This window comes from Pelmatolapia mariae, linkage group LG7 (genome assembly GCF_036321145.2).
Source record: "Pelmatolapia mariae isolate MD_Pm_ZW linkage group LG7, Pm_UMD_F_2, whole genome shotgun sequence".
Taxonomy (NCBI): Eukaryota; Metazoa; Chordata; class Actinopteri; order Cichliformes; family Cichlidae; genus Pelmatolapia; species Pelmatolapia mariae.
In genome coordinates, this window is record NC_086233.1 from 5915107 (window position 1) to 5934898 (window position 19792).

The window sequence follows — 19792 nt, forward strand, 5'->3', positions numbered from 1 at the left end:
TCATGTTAACCTGTTTTATAAGGAGCTTGGAAAGAAAAGCATCTGGACTTCAAGTTTCCTTAAAGAAGTTTCACCTCTCATCCGAGAAGTTCTAAGAGCAATGGAGAGTCCCACATTTTAAACTCTATGGGAGTGTCCCCAAGAGGGACATGGACCCCCTATTGATCCTCTACCTAATCACACGAGCCAAGGTGTGAAAACGTGTGGGTCACAATCGGCCAAGGTTTCAGGTGAACCCATTGTGAAGCCTAGCCCCACCCTATGATGTGATTTCCTGTGGTCAAATGGCCCAGGATGTGAGTTGGCGTTAAGGCGTCTGGGAAGGGATCTCAAACCTGGATTATAGATGACGGACACTTGGTGTCGTAAGCCACCGCCTCTGTTCAAAGATGGTCATTCACAGTGGACATGGATGGCTTCTTTCACACTTTCCTCTAAAGAGGATGCTAATGTTCACATTTTGGACATTTGGATATTTCAGGTAGAGGATCAATAGGGGGTTCATGACCCTCTTGGGGACACTCCCATAGGGCTTAAAATCTGGGACTCTCCACCAATTACTCTTAGAACTGAAGAAGCTTCTTCAAGGAAACTTACAGAAGTCCAGACGCTTTTTTCCCCCAAGCTCCTTAGAGTACGATGACCTGGATGACTGAGAACCTTCACAGACTGTTTTCTTCACTGATATTCATATGAACAAGTACCTATTATTATGGGTTAGTGTTTCACCCTGCTTAAAGGATACAAACAAACATTCAGTGTGGGTATCTGTCCTCCATACTGTACGCCTCTAATTCTGGATTACCCTATATTCAGCATGAAAAGAATAGCAGTGTTAGAGCCTCCTTTATCCAAAACAGTTGATGATTTAACTCGCTGTAATTAGTGAGGACTGTATAGATGTCACATGAATAACTGTAAATTATATATTTCTTTAGATTTCTAACTTGTATTTAGCTGCTTTTGTGTGTGGGGAATGGTTTACCTATTTCTCCGACACTTTTAATTATACGTAAGGATGTCAGCATGAAACAATGAATCTAAAGCTAATAACATTTATTTATAGTTTAAAGATCAATCATTAAAGGGGTTTAATGAGCATCAGTGTGAAACAGTAGTTTTAGTGGAGTAAACTTGTGTCGTTTTCTAAATCTTCTTGTTGAAAAATTCCCTGTTGTTGTGTTTTAGAAGATTGTGTTCTGTTTCTGAGTTCTTTCTCTGTGTGTTGTTTTTGTACAGGAACCCCAAAGTCGTGTCGCACCCTCGTCCATGGACGGCGGGAGCTACACCACCGCCACCACGGGCAGCACCCAGCTGCAACCCCCAGGTACCCTGGTTTCCTTGCTTAGGCGAGGCTTGAGCCTGCCGAGGCGTGCTAGCCGGGCTGTGTGTGTGTTGCCTCAACAGCTGTTGGGAAGTGTGTGTGAGTCTTTCTCAGCTGTGGGGTCGCACGTAAGGAGCTACTCGCATGACTATGTGTTGCTGTTTGAGCTGCTGAGCCTGGGCTGTCCTCTGCTCTACATGATGCATGAGGTGTTGGGACAGATCTACCAGGAGCCCCAGATGGCCCAGCAGCATCTCGTCGGCCACCAGCTCACTTAGGAGGGAGACTAACGGGGGGGGGGTCATGGAGCCAGGTGGCCAGATAGGAGCCCAGACGGATTTCTTTTTCTTTCGCATTTCCAAAAAAAGCGTCAAATGTGCAATGCTTTCCATCATTTCATTTTATTTTAGTGTTATGTTTTTGAAGCCATCAGTAATTTATGAAGCAGGGCACCATGTTGTGAGCTCTAGCCTGGTTCTTTTGGTACATGCTTGTTGACCATCAGGCTCTCCTGGTGTTGTAACCTTCTCTGACTCACGTGGGTTTGTTCCAGGCAGATTTTTACCCACTGGGCTGTCACAGAAATGTCCAACCCAGACCACAAGACACTCTATACAAGAATCTGATTAGTTAATATATCGTCAGTATTATAGCAATTGCACTAGAGTGACCTGGAACATGCTCACTGCTTCAATCTTTTTAAGCCATCGGGACTGAGTGTTGGTTTTTCTCAGTGGACTAAACCAGTAATCGTGGTGTCTGCACTCTGCCTGCTGCCCCGTAACTCTGCAACACCAGAGTGTGCAATAGTAATGCCAAACTTTTCTTCTTTTTTTTTTTTTTTTTTAATAAATACATTTTTCAGGAAGTGCTTTTCTTTTTTTGCATATCCTTTTTTTTTTTTTTTTTTTTTTTTTTTAAGTATCTCAAAGTATTTCACTTTGTGTATTTTCTTAAAGGTAATTCACCGATGTCCCTTTATTTATTCAGGATTCATTATTTATTGTGTTGTTGTTATTTTCTGTTAAAAATCATTTTAAAAATATGGATGGAAATCAAATTATTAAAAAAAACTTGAACAGCAAATTGAAGAATTTAATCATTTACGTTTTTCTCTCTTTGGGTGACGATTCATCTAATTTTTTACTTCTCTTTTCTAATTGTCACGAGAGCACCCACTCTGTTTTGTTTTGGGGTTTTTTGTTTGTTTGTATTTTGCAGTGTTTTCTTGCATTGGGTTATAAAATTAACTCAAAAGTACATATTGCTTGTTCTTAAAAATAAAACAAGAACAAAAAAGACTTGATCTTTATATAATGATCTTTTCAGACTGTTGTTTTTTTTCTTTCGGCCTCCCTGTTGGCCAAAGTCATTGAATCCAAACCGACTGAAGTTCTTGACTCAGTGAAAATGTTCACTTTGTTCTGTTTTGAGCTTTGCAACAATGTAGCGCTTTTATTTTGTGAAATGTGAGCCTTATTTGTTATATTCTGTTTTGTTAATGATACCTAAGGTGTATTCAGTTCTTAATATCTTAATGTGAGAATTTCAGTGCTGATTGTACCACTTCCTGTAATTCTCACTATATTGTGCATTTTTTCCATCTTTCCATTCATTCTCCTTTATCTTATCTATCTCCTTTTTTCTCCCCCTCCCAAATTCATTTCCTCTGTCTCATTCACTTCATTTTGTTCAGTCCATTCAAGTTTCCAATGCTGCACCCTCTGATTGGCTGATTCCTGGGAAGGTGACGATTGGCTGGCTTTGGCCATAAGAGCTTGTCGTGTTGCTTTTGCATTGGCTGCTTTCGTAGCTCCGTACTGTCTCTGCGTAACCCAGAGTAACCAGCACAAACCAGCATGAACCACACGTATCGCATGCTATAGTTGATAAAGGTGTTATGTGCAGCTTTGTGGTATGTTAAATACTATATTAAATATTATGCAATGAACAGTATCATGCAAACAACTCGCCAAGAATACTTACATGAAAGGATGAAGCTGCCATTATCTTCAGTTCTTTGGTATCTAAACTGTGCATCAAACTGAAATTAGCTTTTCTTTTTAGCCATGCTAGCGGTGTGGCCCGTGCATAGACTGTATATAAAAGATGGAGCTTGCAAAGTGAAACAAATGTGAAATGGTAATAAACCAGTATTAATTCGAATGACCAGCAGGGGGTCAATCTTCTAGTTGCAAAAACATGTCCAGCTGTATAGAAATATGGAAAATGGTCCTCCGCTCTGTTGATCGATGCCTTCGTAAATACTTTCCTGATATTTCTTTTTTTTGGTCATTGTCACTAGTTTCAAGTCTCACTAAAGACGTTTGATCATTTTGCATATTTTAGTGTCCAGAACTAGCAGGCTGTGCAGTGCCACCCTCTGCTTGTGAACTCTGGTTTTAAAAAGGTGCTAAAAATGTTCAGTTTGAGGCTTTACAAAATGCTTTCATCATTTATATACAGTCTATGGATCTAGGGATGGTGCTATTGGTTTGACGTCAGCTGACCAACAACATTTGGAGGGATTCTCTTCACAGAGCCTACAGATGAAATAAGCAAACTCAATGTAGCCTTCTATTGACCAATATAAATATAAGAGTTAAACCAGTGGTGGATTTTTGTGTCCGATGTTTGGTCCCTATTAAATGTGCTGGGCCATTGTTCAACTTTCTACCACTGTACTTCACAAACGAGGCAGAAACTTCACTGAAACATGGCGATTGACTCTCTGCTCAGCCATGGTGCTCCTCTGCTACATGTGCTGCAGAAAGTGTTGAGAGAAATTTCAAACGGTGCAGAGAGAGCAGATCACTGTGTGATGATACCAAAGCTTTCATATGATAACACAGCATAACAGACACCAGTACTGGTGGAGCTTCAGGATTAATGGCTGATATTGGCCGACTGCATCAGTTTGACAGAGGCTCCTGCCTGCTCTTTGAAGTATTTCAACTTTGGATACATAGAAATATCTAATTTAATCTTTTTATTTTTTAATGCTTTAATTGGATTTGTTCACCTAAGGAAAGGGTCATATGAAGGTTAATGTTGCAGGTCCACTATTTTTAAAAACCTTGGATTAAACTTCATAATCTTATGGTATTGGTTAACGGATGCATATGTAGCACCTTTTTTAGCCAGTTTGCGCAGGCTAACCCTCGTAATGCTCATGTTGTGCTCTGCTTGTCCCTCACTCCTCTAACACCAAGCATCGACGTGAATGCCACTGGATTAATTTGTTCTCTCTAATACAGCAGCAGCCTCCCTCCTTCTTAGGCCCGTTCGACGGTAACACGTGTCCACATGTCTGTGGTCTGTCTGTGGTTCCCTCTGTTTCAGAAGGAAGCCTCCCCCCCTCAGAGCCCCTCTCCAGGTCCCTCTCATGTATCTCCTAGTCTTTGCTCAGGAGTGAAGCAGCCCAGTAGCAGCTTTTTGGTTTTTTTGCACACTGCCACAGGCCTTCTTGTGGCTGTACTGTCTGTGTTATGCAGTTATGTTATCTCAACGCAGCCTTCCAGCCTTATTTTTTCCACATTGAGAATTCCTGTAAAAATGCTTAATTTATGATATTTATAAGCTGTAAATATATTTCAAAATAAATCAGTTTGATTGCATAAATTACTCGCGTCATCATTTGTTGTAATTGGTCAAGTTTCGCTGTACAGTTGGACAGGGGTTGTCTCATAATTAAGCAGTTAAATAAGAAAAACAAACAACTTCTTTTATAGGAAATCTGTTTTTCTTTTATGCTAACATCACCCACACAAATCATGTTCACGATCACAGCTTTTGTTAACCATTAACTTGAGCTTTTTGAGAAGGTGACAAAAAATGCTGGCTATTAATAAAAATAATAATTGTAAAGGCAAACAAGGAAGAACAGGCTTCATGCAAAAGCTTGCATATAATTGGAAAAAGCTCAAGACCTAAACAGAATTGAAGTGAATCTTCTGTTAGCTTCCTCATGGGTTCTGCTAGCGGGTCTTCTCTGTCCTTTCCTTCAAATTTGACATCTCTGAATCCTAGCTTTAAAGGTTTGTTTTTTGTTTGTTTTTTTTTATTATTTCACTTTCACTTGATCCCAAACCTTTCAAGTACATTTTTTTGAGCCAAACCAAAAATGGATAACTGGTGCTACCAGTGTTAAAAAAACAAAAACAAAAAAACCTAGGGGCCCATTTATACCTGTGGTTATACCGACATCCTTTCATTTCTGTGCTGTTACCAAGTGGAATCCCCTTCTGTACAATGTTGACTTCATTACTCTGTGAGTACTCATGAATATGTGACTGTGTATTTTGTTGATGCCTGTATGGAAATGAAGGTTTTTCTGTGAAGTTGCAGTTCAGTCAGACCACTCACCTTTACCTTTTACTTCTTACAGCAGCACTGTGTAGTTAGTCGTTCAAGCTTCGAGCTCAACAGTCCACGTAGATATCTTGCATGTAGAAATTGGGGAGAGATGGAAAAATGCAGCTTAAACCAGTCGTGTGTGTGAAGCAGCACATTTCTGGTTGTCTGACTGAGCTCGTCTCACTCTGTTTAAACAGCTTCTGTGACCCTAAGAAGCCAAAATATGGTTCAGATTAAATTCTTGAATTTAAGAGTAGTTCTGTTTAATTTTGCAATGCTTAATTAGCGCCTAGCATCTTTACTTTGAGATGCAGGACTAGTAGTTCAGTTCTTGTAACTGTCAACTTTTTGTGCTGAAGTTCTTAAGTCTGCTCTTAAGATCACAAGCATGAAACGCGCTGTTTAATAACACTGTACCACTGATTAGTTTAACACGAACTTGAATGTAATGGCTGCATACTGTTGTTACTTGCAGACGAGGCCTCCAGTTCACTCTCTGAACCGCTTGATAAAAAAGTTCCCGACGATGTGGATGTGGCAGTGGAAGCTCACGATGCTTCCTGTTTAGTAAAACCCAAAACGCGAGATACCGCCGCAGCGAAAGGTCAAAGCCAGGACTCTTCCAAAGGTCAGTGCGATTTTCTTTTTTGAAGATATGAGGATGGTAGGCTGGAGGAAAAACAACGATTTCCAGCTGCTCGGATGGCTTTTTAATCCCAAAAGTTTATATTTGTTGTTTCATTCATAGCATGATATTCCCTGAGGGAGAATCTCAAACTGGCTGAACTCTAACTCGTGACTTTACTTTGTTTGTGTTGGAGACCCTCCTCCGGTTATGTGTGGGAGACAGGGGTGTGACTGATTATTATAGTTTTTGTCCCACACCACTGTAACAGTCTGTCCACATCAGGGGTGGAAAAGTACAGACATACTGTGAGTAGAAGTACTTTATACTAGTGTTAAAAAATACTCCAGTAAAAGTTAAAGTACTGGTTCAACTTTGTTGCTCAAGTAAAAGTGAAAAAGGACACAGGAACTGGACTTTCTGCTTCTTCTTTTTTTTAATATAATACAATATAATATTATTACGTGAGAGTGCAGACACTCTTTGTGGATTTACACAACTGAATTCAACCAGATGCAAGCAGATGTTTCAGCTGTTCCATTTTATTGTCTTTACACCGGACATTAAGATGTTATAACGACTGAGTTCAGTGAATGAATCCAAGCATCATCAGCTTAAATGTAAATGAATCTGTGCTACACTTGATGTAACCCAACACTCTGACCTTAAGCGCCACAGCCGCTGTGCACCAGTCCAACACAGGGCTTTACTGCGAACTCACCACAGTCCTGCAAACTAAGCTGTTTACCTGCACAAAACTTCCCAGAATTTTCACGCGACGTTTGAATAACATAAAGTTGGCATGCTTAGTTTGTTTCGCAGGACATTTCACAATATCAAAAAACATAGTTTATCAAAACACATCATATACAGATTCAACACGTGATTAAAAGGGATGACATTGTGTGCAATCTTTAGATGTGCAGCTCATCAAGTGTCACTGAGCAATCTGTACCTTTTTAAATATAACCTCTCTTCTCTGGTCTACATATATTTCTCCACATGAACATTGCAAACTCTTAAAGCTGAGGTTCTTAGTATTCGCACAGTATCTCCTCTTATCCGGTAAGAGATTCTAAAGCAGAATACAGAACATCTCAATTTCACTATTCTTCCCTATTTAAATGGGACAAGTAACACCTGCAACATGAGATGTGCTTGAGATATCACTCAAATCCATTTATTACCACTTCTAATAGATATTTTTCCACCTGTTTAAGAAGCTCTTTGTTAAAATAAAGAAAAGAAGGAAAATGTGTTTCCTTTACAGCAAACCAAAGGCTTGCAGGAATGCATGAAAAAGCTCTTCTCAGCTTTTTAGAAACACGTTGCTGGCTTCAAATTTAAAGTATCACATATTTTACAAATGGTATGTCACATATTACCTTTGTGCTATTTTCAGTGAAATATGCCTTTAAATTAGTTTCACATTATTGCATTCTGTTTGGATTTACATTTCACACCATATTCCAACTTTTTCAAAAATGATGTCGCACATTATTATTAAAATGTTCTTTTTCTTACCTGGTGAGATGAACTCTTTCATGTGACCCACACCTGATCTGTTCCACACCAAATTCTTACCTGACAGCATTCCCCACATTCACTTAATCAGCCTTAATTTCGTTTTTTCTGTGTTTAATTCATTTCTGCTTAATGTTAACCTTTGCAACTTATTGAAATTCTTCCCTTGTTTTGCAGATCACTGTAACCCCAAACACAAACACAACAACAGATGGAAGCGGAAGATTCGAGCAAGTGAGTAGCTCAGATTTTCACTCTGGTCTTGCCTCTGCCATCATCATCAATCTTCCTGTTGTTGTCGTTGTCGTTGTCGTCGTTTCAATGAGAACCGAAAACTTGTTTCTTGTCTGACAGCTATTAATAGTTTGGTTGTGAGACTTTACTTAGTTGTTTTTACAGTGCAGGCTGTTACTGATAAAACATTTCACTCTACAATATCTGTGCACAAATAACGTGATGTGACAAACCAGATGTTAGTGGGGAAAGTGCCCAATTACAGTTACTGTAGGCTTGCGGTTTTTATGCAGTTGATAAACTGTCATCCAATGTATTCAACACTAGAGGTCACTGTTTCCCAACTTTGTAGCGTTCTGGGCGCTGTTTGTTGTTTTCTGCAGAGTGATTTAATTCCTGTGACGTGATGGACAGACAGTATTCCTCCTCCTAACGGCAGCCATGACTGGCAAATCCTCAGAAAACAAATAGTTTTCCTTCTTTATGTCAGGTTGATAATTTTGTTTTGTGGTTATGGCTGCTTAGAGTTCGTACATATCAAATACATATATTTTTAGCATTATTCAATCTGCCACCTGTTTCAAGGTGGTTTGGCTCACACTGCTTTTGAAGAGTACACACCTACACTTGTACTCATTAATCTGTCATTAGTTAGCTAACCCTAAGATACAGGTTTCTAAAAATAACTTGCAGCAGGTATTTTCATTTGTCACATTTACGAAAAGGTCTTAACAGAAACAAGGGGCTTACTTTGTGTTAAATCTCTTAAATCAGTCTTTCAATTGAATTGTCATATCTTAGCATTCTTATTAATACTTTTGTCAGACACTGGACTTTTAAAATTTAAAACTAACTGGTTTGAAATTATTTACTGACTGGCTGTGAGTTGGACAAAGCTAAATATTACTCTATTCCAGTCAATTCAATTTTAATAATATATAGCACCAAATCACAACAGCAGTCATCTAAGGTGCTTTATATTGTAAGGTAAAGACCACAACAATCAGATGACCCCCTATGAGCAAGCCCTTGGCGACAGTGGGGGAAACAAACCTCTCTTTTAACAGGAAGAAACCTCTGGCAGAACCAGCTTCAGCCTCCCATTCTACTCTTAAAAATTTAGGAACCGCAAGTAAATCAACAGTCTTATCAACCCAATAGAGCAGTCTGAGAGCAAAGTGCTCTATTGGGGTGATATGAGGTCTTTAAGATAAGTTGGGGTCTGATTATTCAAGATTTTTTCCAAGGATAGTCCTTAGAAAAGATACTGAACCCCAAACTGCCCCTCATGTGCCCTTCAGTGTGTGAGTGACTATGATTAAAGCATTGTGTAAATGCAGGTCAATTTATCATGTCGTACTGACTGCACAGATTGAAAGAAAATTGCGCTTTGAACCAAGTTTTTGCTGCATGACTGAACTGGTACCAGCCACTCTTTAAGAGGCGTGCTGTATTAAGTGCACAGTGGAAATCTTTGCAGTGGAATCCCATAAGATGCCCATACGTTTGCATACATTTCAGATAAGAAAGCCAAAACATTAGCCATTTTGGATTAGCGCACTACCTCGGATCTGCTTATTGTGGATGCTAACAGTGGCTTTATTTCAGAGCTGCCACCTGGTGCACTTCTTTTCTTTAATTCTGGATATTGTAAAGTTGGTGATAAAATTCATACAACTTGCATTAAGCTGTAAGAACCCTGTTGAATTGTGTCAGTCACTTCAGTGGCATCATTCACATTTTAAAGATGTAAGAAGTAATGTGAAGCTGAACTTTTGATGTCTGATGCGTTTCACATTTTCCATTTGCATGCTGAACCTAAAAGAAAAAAAGACAGTGTTTCGTGCCTGTATTATATTCAGGTAAATTAATAGTTGCTGGGTAACAGAAAAATGGTTGCAGTATTTGCATATTTTTTGTTGTAAAGTGTTCCCTGTTGTCTCTCTTTATGTAGCCTTCCCTCTGCTTTTCATCAAACGCTATCCCAAAAGCTCACAGCTGGACAAAGACGGACCTGATACCGTCCCTGAAGCAGACTCTGACTATGAGGAGATCACTTCAGCAGAAAAACAACCTGTATGTTATGACTGATTTACATTCACTGGATACAGAACGGTCTTGTTTTTAAGGAATCTTATAACTAAGAGCAAGGGTGTCTGTGTAATTCATTGACGTTGCACAGTGTGAACAAAAAGACTATTTTCTGCTCTTCTTTCAGCACTCGGACAGCAGTTCCAAAACATCAGTGGATACCCTGAATCCTCCAGAGGTAAATGAGACGAGTGAGGAGCGCTCGGCCGTCTGCAGAACATCTACGCCAAGGAAACGCTTGGCCTTGTCCTTTTCTGCCAAAGAGAAGCTTCTGAACTGGGACGTGGAGGTCAACCCAGAGGAGACTCCTGTTAGCACAACCACTGAAAACGCACCACAACATAAGGACCAGGTGGAGACTTGATCTGTTTATTAACCTGAGAGAAGAATGAGCCTGGATATGAAGGATGGTTTTCTTTTTTTCCTTCTACGCTATGTAGAATGGCTCAAGGACAGTGATGTGAGAGATATAAGAGGAATTAATCCCACATTATATTGAATACATTTATCCTCTCCTCATGTTTTATCAGGTACAGGCAGAGGCAGAACTAGATGAGCCTCGGAGAAACTCGATCCAGAGCGGGGAGGCTTCCCCGAGCCAAACTTCAGCTTCATCCCCCTCAGCCTTCCAGGCTATAGCCAACGCCTTCAGGAGGACTTTTAGCGGGACCAATCAACTCAGCAGCTCCAACACTGCAGTCATAATGTATAAAATACTTGGCTCATAGTTTGCTGTTATATAAACCAAGCTGTCTTCTCTACTGCTCTCTATGGGCTTCAAATCAGATTAAATTCTGATACTTTTCCTCTGCTTTAACAGGAGACCTAAACACAACGGTCCCCGCAAACGGAGGCCCATGTCCGAAGGAGCGTTTAGCTTTAGCTCACGCTTCAGTGCCATAGCTCCAGAGTCATCCCGAGAGGACCAGGCCAGCATGCGTGAAGCTCATTGGGCAGATCCATGGGGGGCGGGGCAGGACCTGCCTTCCCTGTTGCAGCAGGTGTCCTTAAAGGCCCGTAAAGACTCTGGAGAGGTGTTTGCTGATGACATTGGCCCATTTGCACGCAAAAGGGTCAACTTGTTCTCTTCCTTGAGGCTGAGGAAGAGGGAATTGTCTGGGAGTGAAGGGAAAGACCAGGAGGTTCAAAAGGAAATCACAAACATCCTCTCTAGCCTCAGAAACAAAGGTTAGTGTAGGGACTCCGAAGTTTGTTTGTAACAGTGCTTTAAATCCTCTGGATTTTTTGCCCTTAGCTTCAATACTAGGGTGTGATCCAATTTACAAGTTCCACACTTTAACTCAGGTCAGTGGGCAGCTGCAACTGCAATAATGTCTGATGATCAGAGAAGTGAACCAAACAAAACCCTCCAGACAGAATCAAAGGACCTCGTTTTACTAAACGTGCGTTTTTGAGGTTTAAAGGGGATCTATTCTCCTCATTTTTAGGTCTCTGATTTCTCTACTGGGTGTGATAAAAGTAGCTTTGCATGATTCGCACACCCTAGCCCTTAGTGTAGCCCATCTGGTCATCCACTGTGTGAAACGAGCCTTTAGCACCTTTTCCTTTAATACCAGCCTCGATTTAGGCTAGCTTTCTTGTAATTGGCTGCCCCTCATAGATAGAAGGCTCAAACAGCAGGCGGGTGGGGTTTACTGCCTACACTCAGAGCTGTGTGCCTTAGATGACCACATTAAGCTCCTCTGCTCTGTGTTGTACAGCTCCAGCAATAGAAAAAGCCATCTGAAACTGAGGGTTTAGAGCAATCTCAAGCCTCCTTATTTAAAAGTCTTGCAATGTTTAATTTGAGTATCCACTGCTGAAAAGAAGGAAGAGGTTTTTGGCCCCTTTTATTGCTTATTTGCTTCATGCTTGTATGGTTTCCATACTTTTTGGAGCCAAATTTTTGTGTTTGGAGTGCAGACTTCTGAACACCTAGAAGAATTTTGCATCCATGGGATTATCATAGTAAAAAACCTTAAATGCATTCTTTTCATGCTGACTTTGAAAGTTTTTCTGTATAATCCAAAAAGGCTCTTTTTTTTTTCTCTTGCAAATCTAAAATGCTAAGAGTTTCTAATTATCCTCACTTTTTAACTTTTCACTCTTACATATCCAGCATCCAGTCAGCAGAATTTGGAGGAGCCCTCCTCAAGTGATGATGAAAATGAAAACCTGGTAACCAGTCAGAAGGTTTGTACATTCCTGTTGAGTGAGACACGGCACATTCCAGTTATTCCCGCGTGTACTGGGCTTGTTTTTTGGTTTTTTCCATGTGTAAATTTTGTGAAATGTTCCACGCTTCCTGTCCCAGCTGCATTCAGAGAAACTGAGGAGGAAGCAGGAAAAGACAGTGGCCCAACAGGCTAAACGAGAACAGCTAAAGAGGCTTCACAGAGCTCAGGTATCGTAATTTCCTTTTAAATTCAGTCTGTGGTTAATAGAGAGATTTGTGCTGGAAAGCTGTGCATTGGTCTGACCTGACAAAAATGTAAAAATCCCTAACGTGTGTCTGACTGAAGAGCTTTTTGCTACCAGTCATAGTTATACATTTTACATTTACCTGATGCTTTTAAAGTACAAAGGTTTGCTGCTCGCTCAAAAAGATCCACAATGTTTGTATCTGAGAGTATGCCCACAGTGATGACACTGAATATCTAGCAGTTATGGCTGTTTCGCCTTCTTTGGCTTTAACAGAGAGGTGTTATTATGTTTCAACTTTCTGCTGTAGTCAAAAGCTCATTTATGTCTATGAGCACATTTATATCTTTAGTGCTGTGCAAAAATGTTGAGCCACCCCTCGTTTCTTATTAATTTTCTAATAAGAAAAGTGGGTGCATTGATTTTAGTTAAACATACGAAAACATACAAAGAAATATAAAGTCTAAAACTGATTTTGTGCAGTTCTGTTGAGCTTGATAATCAATATTTGGTATGACTGCCAGTATTCATCAACACAGTCTTAACTCTCTTTGGCAGCTTTCTTGCATTTTCTATAGTCTTCGTTCTATAGTCCTAGTTCCATTTTCTGTCCAGATGATTCAGACCTCACCGTTAGAACTGCTTGAATAGTTCAGTTCATTTTCATTTCAAACGTGTACGTTCACCATCATTTCGTGATATCATTCCATTCTTTTGTTTGAAAAGGAGTAGACAGAAGTATACACTTATTTGGCCCTACCCCCACAAATCTTTCATCTCATTCATTTAGTTTTCTTTTAGTCTTAAATTAAACAAACAAACAATGAAACAAAAGCAAAACAAAACACAAATCATCACATTATATAATGATAATGTGTATGTGTTAGTCCCCGTAGGGAAATTACTCTTCTGCATTTAACCCATTCACCCAGTGAAGCAGTGGGAAGCCACCAATGCAGCGCCCGGGGAGCAGTGTCTAGGAACGGTACCTTGCTCAGGGGTACCTCAGGGTAGCCGTTCAGTGGAGTCGAACCCCTGACCTTCCGATCTTGGGGCCACCACTCTACCTACTGAGCTATCCCTGCCCCTATTTTCTTTCATATAATAAAAGCCAGAATATGTAAATTAGAAGATTCACAATAAACCAAAACATCACTTCAATTACTGTCCTGGGTTAACCCAGTTTTCTTCATTCTTATATTTGTTTAAAATTTGTTTTTTATATTTTATTTTAAACTGGTTTATGTTGTTACTTTCTTCGCTATTGAGATAGACATACTTCTTAAAATTGTTCTAGCACTTTTGTATTTTTAAATTCCATTTCTCTCTTAAGTTATACCTCCCTTATCTTTCTATAAACAATTTACAGATTTCTTTTGAAAGCATTTTGTTTCTTGCTTTATATATTATTTGTGCTGTTTAAACTTCACCAAGTCCTGAAATTTTATGGCTTGCATTTTGATAAAGAGTGCATTTGTATGGTCCCTGTACCCTGCATTATTTATTAATCTAATGGCTCTTTTCTGAATTATGGTTATTGTTTGTGTATTACTTTTGTATGTGTTTCCCCAGACCTCTACACAATAGCTGGTAGTAGTAAAGCACAGTATAATATGTGCAGTGCTTTCTGATCCAAGATTTGCTTGTTTTCCCCAGGACGGCAATACTCCGTGCCAATTTCCCCCTAACATAAGTAATATGTTAGGTTCTGATAGTGTTGAGATCCGGGCTGTGGGGAGGCCCATCCATGACTGGTGGTGTTCTATTGTATGTTCTTCTGTCCCAACATGCTTTTACTGTATTGCCAGTGTGTATGGGACCATTGTCATGCTGAAAAACAAAGCTGTTGCTAATCAGATGTTTTCAGATGGCATTGCACGGTGGATCAAAATTTGATGGCACTTTTCTGCATTCACAATCCAATCAGTTGTGACAAAATCCCCATCAATCCAGCCATGAGAAGAAATAATTAGAACTGGCTTTCAACCAGTTTTCAGGTGGTTGGGTGTGGTATTTATTAGAATTTTCTCATTTCACATATGACCCCAGCTGGTTCTTGGTCGATAAAGAATGAAAAGGAATAAAACAGGGCAGACTATGTAAAAATGCTTTGACTAGTAACAAATGGAGCCGCTGTAAAGGAATTTAATAATGATGCTATTTGAGTATTTAAATATTTGCATCAGATTTTTTTATAAGGACACAGACATGAACAAATTGAAAAAAACATCAATATAACATATGTTAATAAGGTAGTGGGCCACCATGTGACACCAGACGTCAATGTTTCCTGGCAGTGATTCTTCACGTCTCCTGAGCTCTACCACACAGATAAATACCCTTCTTCCCAAAGATATTCCTGTGTGTGTTTGATAGTGGTTTGTGGTTTGCCTCCACCAGTGTGTGAATGTGAGAGTGAATGAATAGTGGAATTGTAAAGCGCTTTGAGTGTCTAGAAAAGCGCTATATAAATGCAATCCATCATTATTATTATTATAGTGGTGAAGACTGCTGTCTAACATGTCCCCCCAAACATCATTTCCATTCTCCATCAAACCTTTCAGGGAGTCTGTTTGCCCTATGGATGAGGGCATCATCACCCGGCAAGAGGCTACTCCCACCATGACAGAAATGTTTCATCAAAGGATAAAAATGACCAGCTTAATGTTTATTTGCAGTGACCTTTTACAAACAGAAGCACTCCTCACTGTAAGAGTCGGTGCTTCAGGTTTTTCCTTCAGTTTGTTATCCTTGTTTATTTCCCAAAGAATGTCACAATATTCCTTTCACTACAGACGGTCCCTGCTGATATGCGTCTCTGAGATTTCTTCCATAACCCCATTACAAGGATGGTAAATGGAACATTGTTTGCAGTGCTCACAGAATTGAAAAATTGCATTAAAAAAAAAAAGAACGGCAGCAAAATCTCTTACTCTGAATGATTCATGTAAGTGTTTTCTACTGAAGAAATAGGGCCTTTAAACTTGTTCATTACAAGTTCTCAGAATTACCCAGAATAACAAGGACACTTCAGAGAAAGAAGGGCTAATTTTATTTGTGAACACCACAAATCAATTTAGATCCTTTGTATGGAGGTAAAAGCAGAAATTTCAAAGAACGATTTCTCCGTTGATTAATCTCCTTTGATCACATCTAACTACATGTGTCATACGGCGAAATTGTTGCATTGCACAGGTGATCCAGAGACAGTTGGAGGAAGTCGGAGAAAAGCAGAGGGACCTGGAGGAGAGAGGAGTGGCCATAGAAAAGATCATAAGAGGAGAAACAGGTACATTCAGACCAGTGCCTTACAAACCTGTGAGTCTCAGCATTGCATAGCTGCTTTTATTTGACAGAAGTCTGTACCATAACACCTTGATTCACTCTACTATACAGCTCAATGGAATTCCACAGTGAAAGCTTCATTCTTTTTTTTTTTCCCCCCCTTCTCGTTCTGTTTAATTGCACTGCCCATACTTCTCAGACCATTTAGAGAAAAGCACTGCCTTGTAATCCTGGTCTGGTTAAAAGCCTCTACATACGGTTAATGGCTGTGCTCACAATAGACACTAGGGACTTTATTGTTGCTTCATCTTTCTACAATACAGGCTTCTGTTTGTGTTCCAGTGAATAGTATATGACCCTGTGACATGATGTGTATGTAATTGAAGTTTGATTTTTTTTTTTTTTGTTGCAGTGTTTTTTAAATAATTGATATAAATTCTGAAATTTCTTTCTTCTTTTTTAATCCCTATCAAACCTCTTTTTTTCCTTCTTACATCGTTCCCTCTTTCCCTTTTACAGAATCTCCTCAGACAGACGACAGTGACGAGGCCCAGCTCTATCAGTCCTGGTTTAAGCTCGTCCTAGAGAAGAACAGATTGGCACGCTATGAGTCTGAACTCATGATCTTGTAAGTGAATGCATTATGAATGCAATTCCCTTTTCTCGCATGTAGAGGTCTCACTATTTTCTCCTCTGTGTTCAGCGCTCAGGAGCTGGAGCTGGAGGACACACAGAGTCGGCTGCAGCAGGATCTGCGACGCAGAATGGCAGTAGAGGGTACGGCCTTGAGCACACAGCGCTGCAGTCTGATATAATATAGCATGCTCTTATTTCTGTCTTCCTCCTACTCTTTTTAGATACAAAGAAGAGTGCCTCAGAGCTGCAGGAGGAACAGGTGATCCTCGCAGAGATCATGAGAACAGTGGAGAAACGAGACATGTTGGTCTCTATTCTGGAGGAGCAGAGGCTCAAGGAGAGGGCTGAGGACAGGGACCTCGAGAGCCTTGTGCTCTCCAAGGGCTATGAGTTCCACTGGGCCCGCATGGATGATAGCTGGGGCCAAGAGAAGCAGGAGTGATGGCTAAAAACCGAGGATCTCACTCTGAAGAGGACAGATTAGAAGGAAAACAGGTTCCCACAATAGTTTGCTTGTGGCTTTTTTTTTTTGCAAAGTGAAAAGTCTGAAAAATGTGGACGGAATCTTGAAACACTGACGAAGATTGTAAGACTTGATAGTGTTAGAAAGAATGGAAATTGACCCTTAGATAATGGCTTCCTGTATAGCCACGAGGGTTAATAACTTTTCTGCCAACTTTTCTCAACACTCAGAAGTGTAACTGCAATGTCCCATGCTGATACTGACCTGAAACTTGATGTATGATTTGCTTAACCACCTCTAAAATGTGAGACACTGCCTTGAATGCCTGCACTCATCATAAACCAAACTGCCTTATTTGTGGCTGCTAGCCATAAGAGTGGACTTGTTGCGACAGATTGGTTATAATATATTACTGTAACACTGCATCTTCACTGGATAGCACATGGAAGGAGTCAAAAGTTTTTTTCTGGAGACTCTTGCACAGCGTGAGTTGTTATAAAACCAGAAAAATGCTTTAAGTATTTCACTATGAGTCACTTTATGTGGAGTCTCGTTTGTGACTGTAAACTCTTGTGCATATTTTAAATTTATTCACTTTTCTTTGGATCACTGTCAAATAAAATATATTTGTATGTATGCTCAGGCACTAATTAAGACCAGAGAAAAGGAATCCTCTGCCATGGAGCTGCTGCACAGACTGAAACCACAGATGATCTAGGGGAGCCATTCCACTTCCTATTTGTCCCATTGTACAGTTGGCTGGAGTTCAGCTAAAAAAGCAGCAAACGGCAGTAGCAAGACAGTCCACAGTGAATGGTAAAAGCATAGACTGTATTTAAAAATGGATGGGCCGCTTACTCCTCGTGTTGAATTCTCAAAATCAGCATTTTGGTACCACTATGTAAATTTTTGGAACCAAAATGATCGTGATCTTGTTTGGAGTGGGAATTCATTAACCTAATATTGTCAGACTTGAAGCTAATTAGTGCTAAGTAACAGACAAATACAATGGTTGAATTTCACTCACCAAAACTAAAGCACCGACTTCTTGGACAGACTATACCACCCAGCAAGCAAGGCACCGACAGCACAAACACTGTGGAGGTCCAGTTCCGAGACTTAAACTAAAGAAGGTAAAGCCCAGCAAACACAGATGGGCGGCAGCTTCCTGTGTTGGGACACCTGGCAAATGCAAGCAGCTGCAACCCTATCTCTAGTATTAAATCAAAGAAACTTCTATGAAGACCAAAACAGGAGGCTGTAAACGTGTATATTTTTGTTTTGTTTTTTGATTGCTGTAAAAATGTACGTTTTAACATGGGATTCACTTGCTGTGTTTTTAAGAATCAAATGGTTATCGTGGTTGAGGAAGACGACTGGTATCAGGAAACTGCTGCTAGAAACTGGCTGCTGTTGCTGGCTTCATCTGTGAAATTCAAATGTCAGTGCTGTAATGTTGCATGTTGTCCCCAAGTGTTACATAGAGGTAATTTATTACAATTTGAAATCGAGACTATTCTAAAAACTTACACACTTATTGATCCCCTTTATCACAAGCATAAAGAAAATGTCAAGAGGAAAAATCTTCACTCCACAAAAATTACATTTTTGGTTTAAAGTTTCACTCATTCTGGACTATCTTTGAACCGCCGTGTAGAAAACTGGAAGTCCACAGAGTGGGAGTTCTCATGTACTTTTAAGTTCTTTGTTGAAACTTGCAGATATCTCTGGCCTTGCTCCAGTAAGGCATACCACTAGCTATGACATCCTGAAAGCAGCGTGCCCAAAGTGGATTCATCATTTTGTTAACTACTGTGAATCTGTCTGCAATTCGCTGTAAAGGGCTGTGAGTCAAAATGTCATCTCATGAAAAGATGAATATGTGTTTACATGAGTTTTAATGCTGATGCAAACTGCCATACTATTCTCTGTCCTCTGGCTTTAAATGTTATTTTGTTTATAATACAAATGAATGCAAATTAAATAATATCAGAGTAAGTTTGGTTTTCTTTATCAAAAAAACTTTGTTTTATTTTTATGCTGCTTTGAGTGTTTTAAATGAAGAAGAATCTTAAATAAAAATGAATTTAGTATTTTTGGTACTGTTTTATTGTTTGCTGTCACAATCAACAGAGGAAGACAACCTATTTCTTACTGCTTAACAACATAAAGACCAATATAAACGGTCTTAAAAAGCTGTTGGGCTTCAGTTTTCTTTGGCATTGATGCTACAACTTTCTGGAATGCTGTTGTGGTTTTACAGACACATGACCACTAACCACATGATGTTAACTTGTCTGCCATTTTGGACATGTGACGATGTAGGATCAAGTGATTAAGGCCCCAGCCACACAGGCTTAGAGACTGGTCCCCAACCATCTGCCAACCATTGGTCATGAGGGAAAAATTAGTATTCCCCTACCTGTTGTGAGTGGTTGCTGGAGCTTGATGGCAGTTGCTGGGAAAATAATTGCTAAAGCCCCAGTCACAGAGGCTTACAGAGCCTCTGGCAGCCACTTGTTATTATTGAAAAACATACTCGTGATTGGTGTGGGTGCTAGCATATTGCTGTGGTTGTGCTTTGAATGGAACTGTTCTACAAACACTGGCCAGCTACTCTCCAAGCTGTAGTGAAACTATAAAAAAGTGCAACACAAACAGTCTTGAAACACACTGGTTGCACCGCTGAGACCCAACTTTTATCTTCAAGGTCAACCACATCGCCTCAATTTAAGTTTTCTTGTTAGCGTTTAGTAAAAACTATGGGCAACGGTGGTTTTTGGTGCAGCAACCTCCAGGAACCACTGTCAGCCAGTAAGAGACTACACAGGAA

The 19792-nt window shown here is 39.9% G+C and overlaps 1 protein-coding gene across 2 annotated transcripts in view; it reads left to right on the top strand.

Moving 5' to 3' along the window:
- Window positions 1–19052, top strand: part of mical2b (microtubule associated monooxygenase, calponin and LIM domain containing 2b) — an 81691-nt gene extending 62639 nt beyond the window's left edge. Inside the window, exons 19-31 of one of the 2 annotated variants that reach the window (XM_063477674.2) lie at window positions 1240–1327; window positions 6156–6308; window positions 8007–8063; window positions 10018–10139; window positions 10282–10506; window positions 10685–10860; window positions 10975–11342; window positions 12274–12347; window positions 12469–12558; window positions 15771–15864; window positions 16380–16488; window positions 16564–16637; window positions 16718–19052. In XM_063477674.2, coding sequence (XP_063333744.1) covers window positions 1240–1327; window positions 6156–6308; window positions 8007–8063; window positions 10018–10139; window positions 10282–10506; window positions 10685–10860; window positions 10975–11342; window positions 12274–12347; window positions 12469–12558; window positions 15771–15864; window positions 16380–16488; window positions 16564–16637; window positions 16718–16938 — 1851 coding nt within the window. In that variant the 3' untranslated portion in view covers window positions 16939–19052. Of the gene's footprint in view, window positions 1–1239; window positions 2175–6155; window positions 6309–8006; window positions 8064–10017; window positions 10140–10281; window positions 10507–10684; window positions 10861–10974; window positions 11343–12273; window positions 12348–12468; window positions 12559–15770; window positions 15865–16379; window positions 16489–16563; window positions 16638–16717 lie in introns of those variants that run through there. The other variant, XM_063477675.1, reaches the window with a different exon arrangement.
- Window positions 19053–19792: the final 740 nt, after the last annotated feature.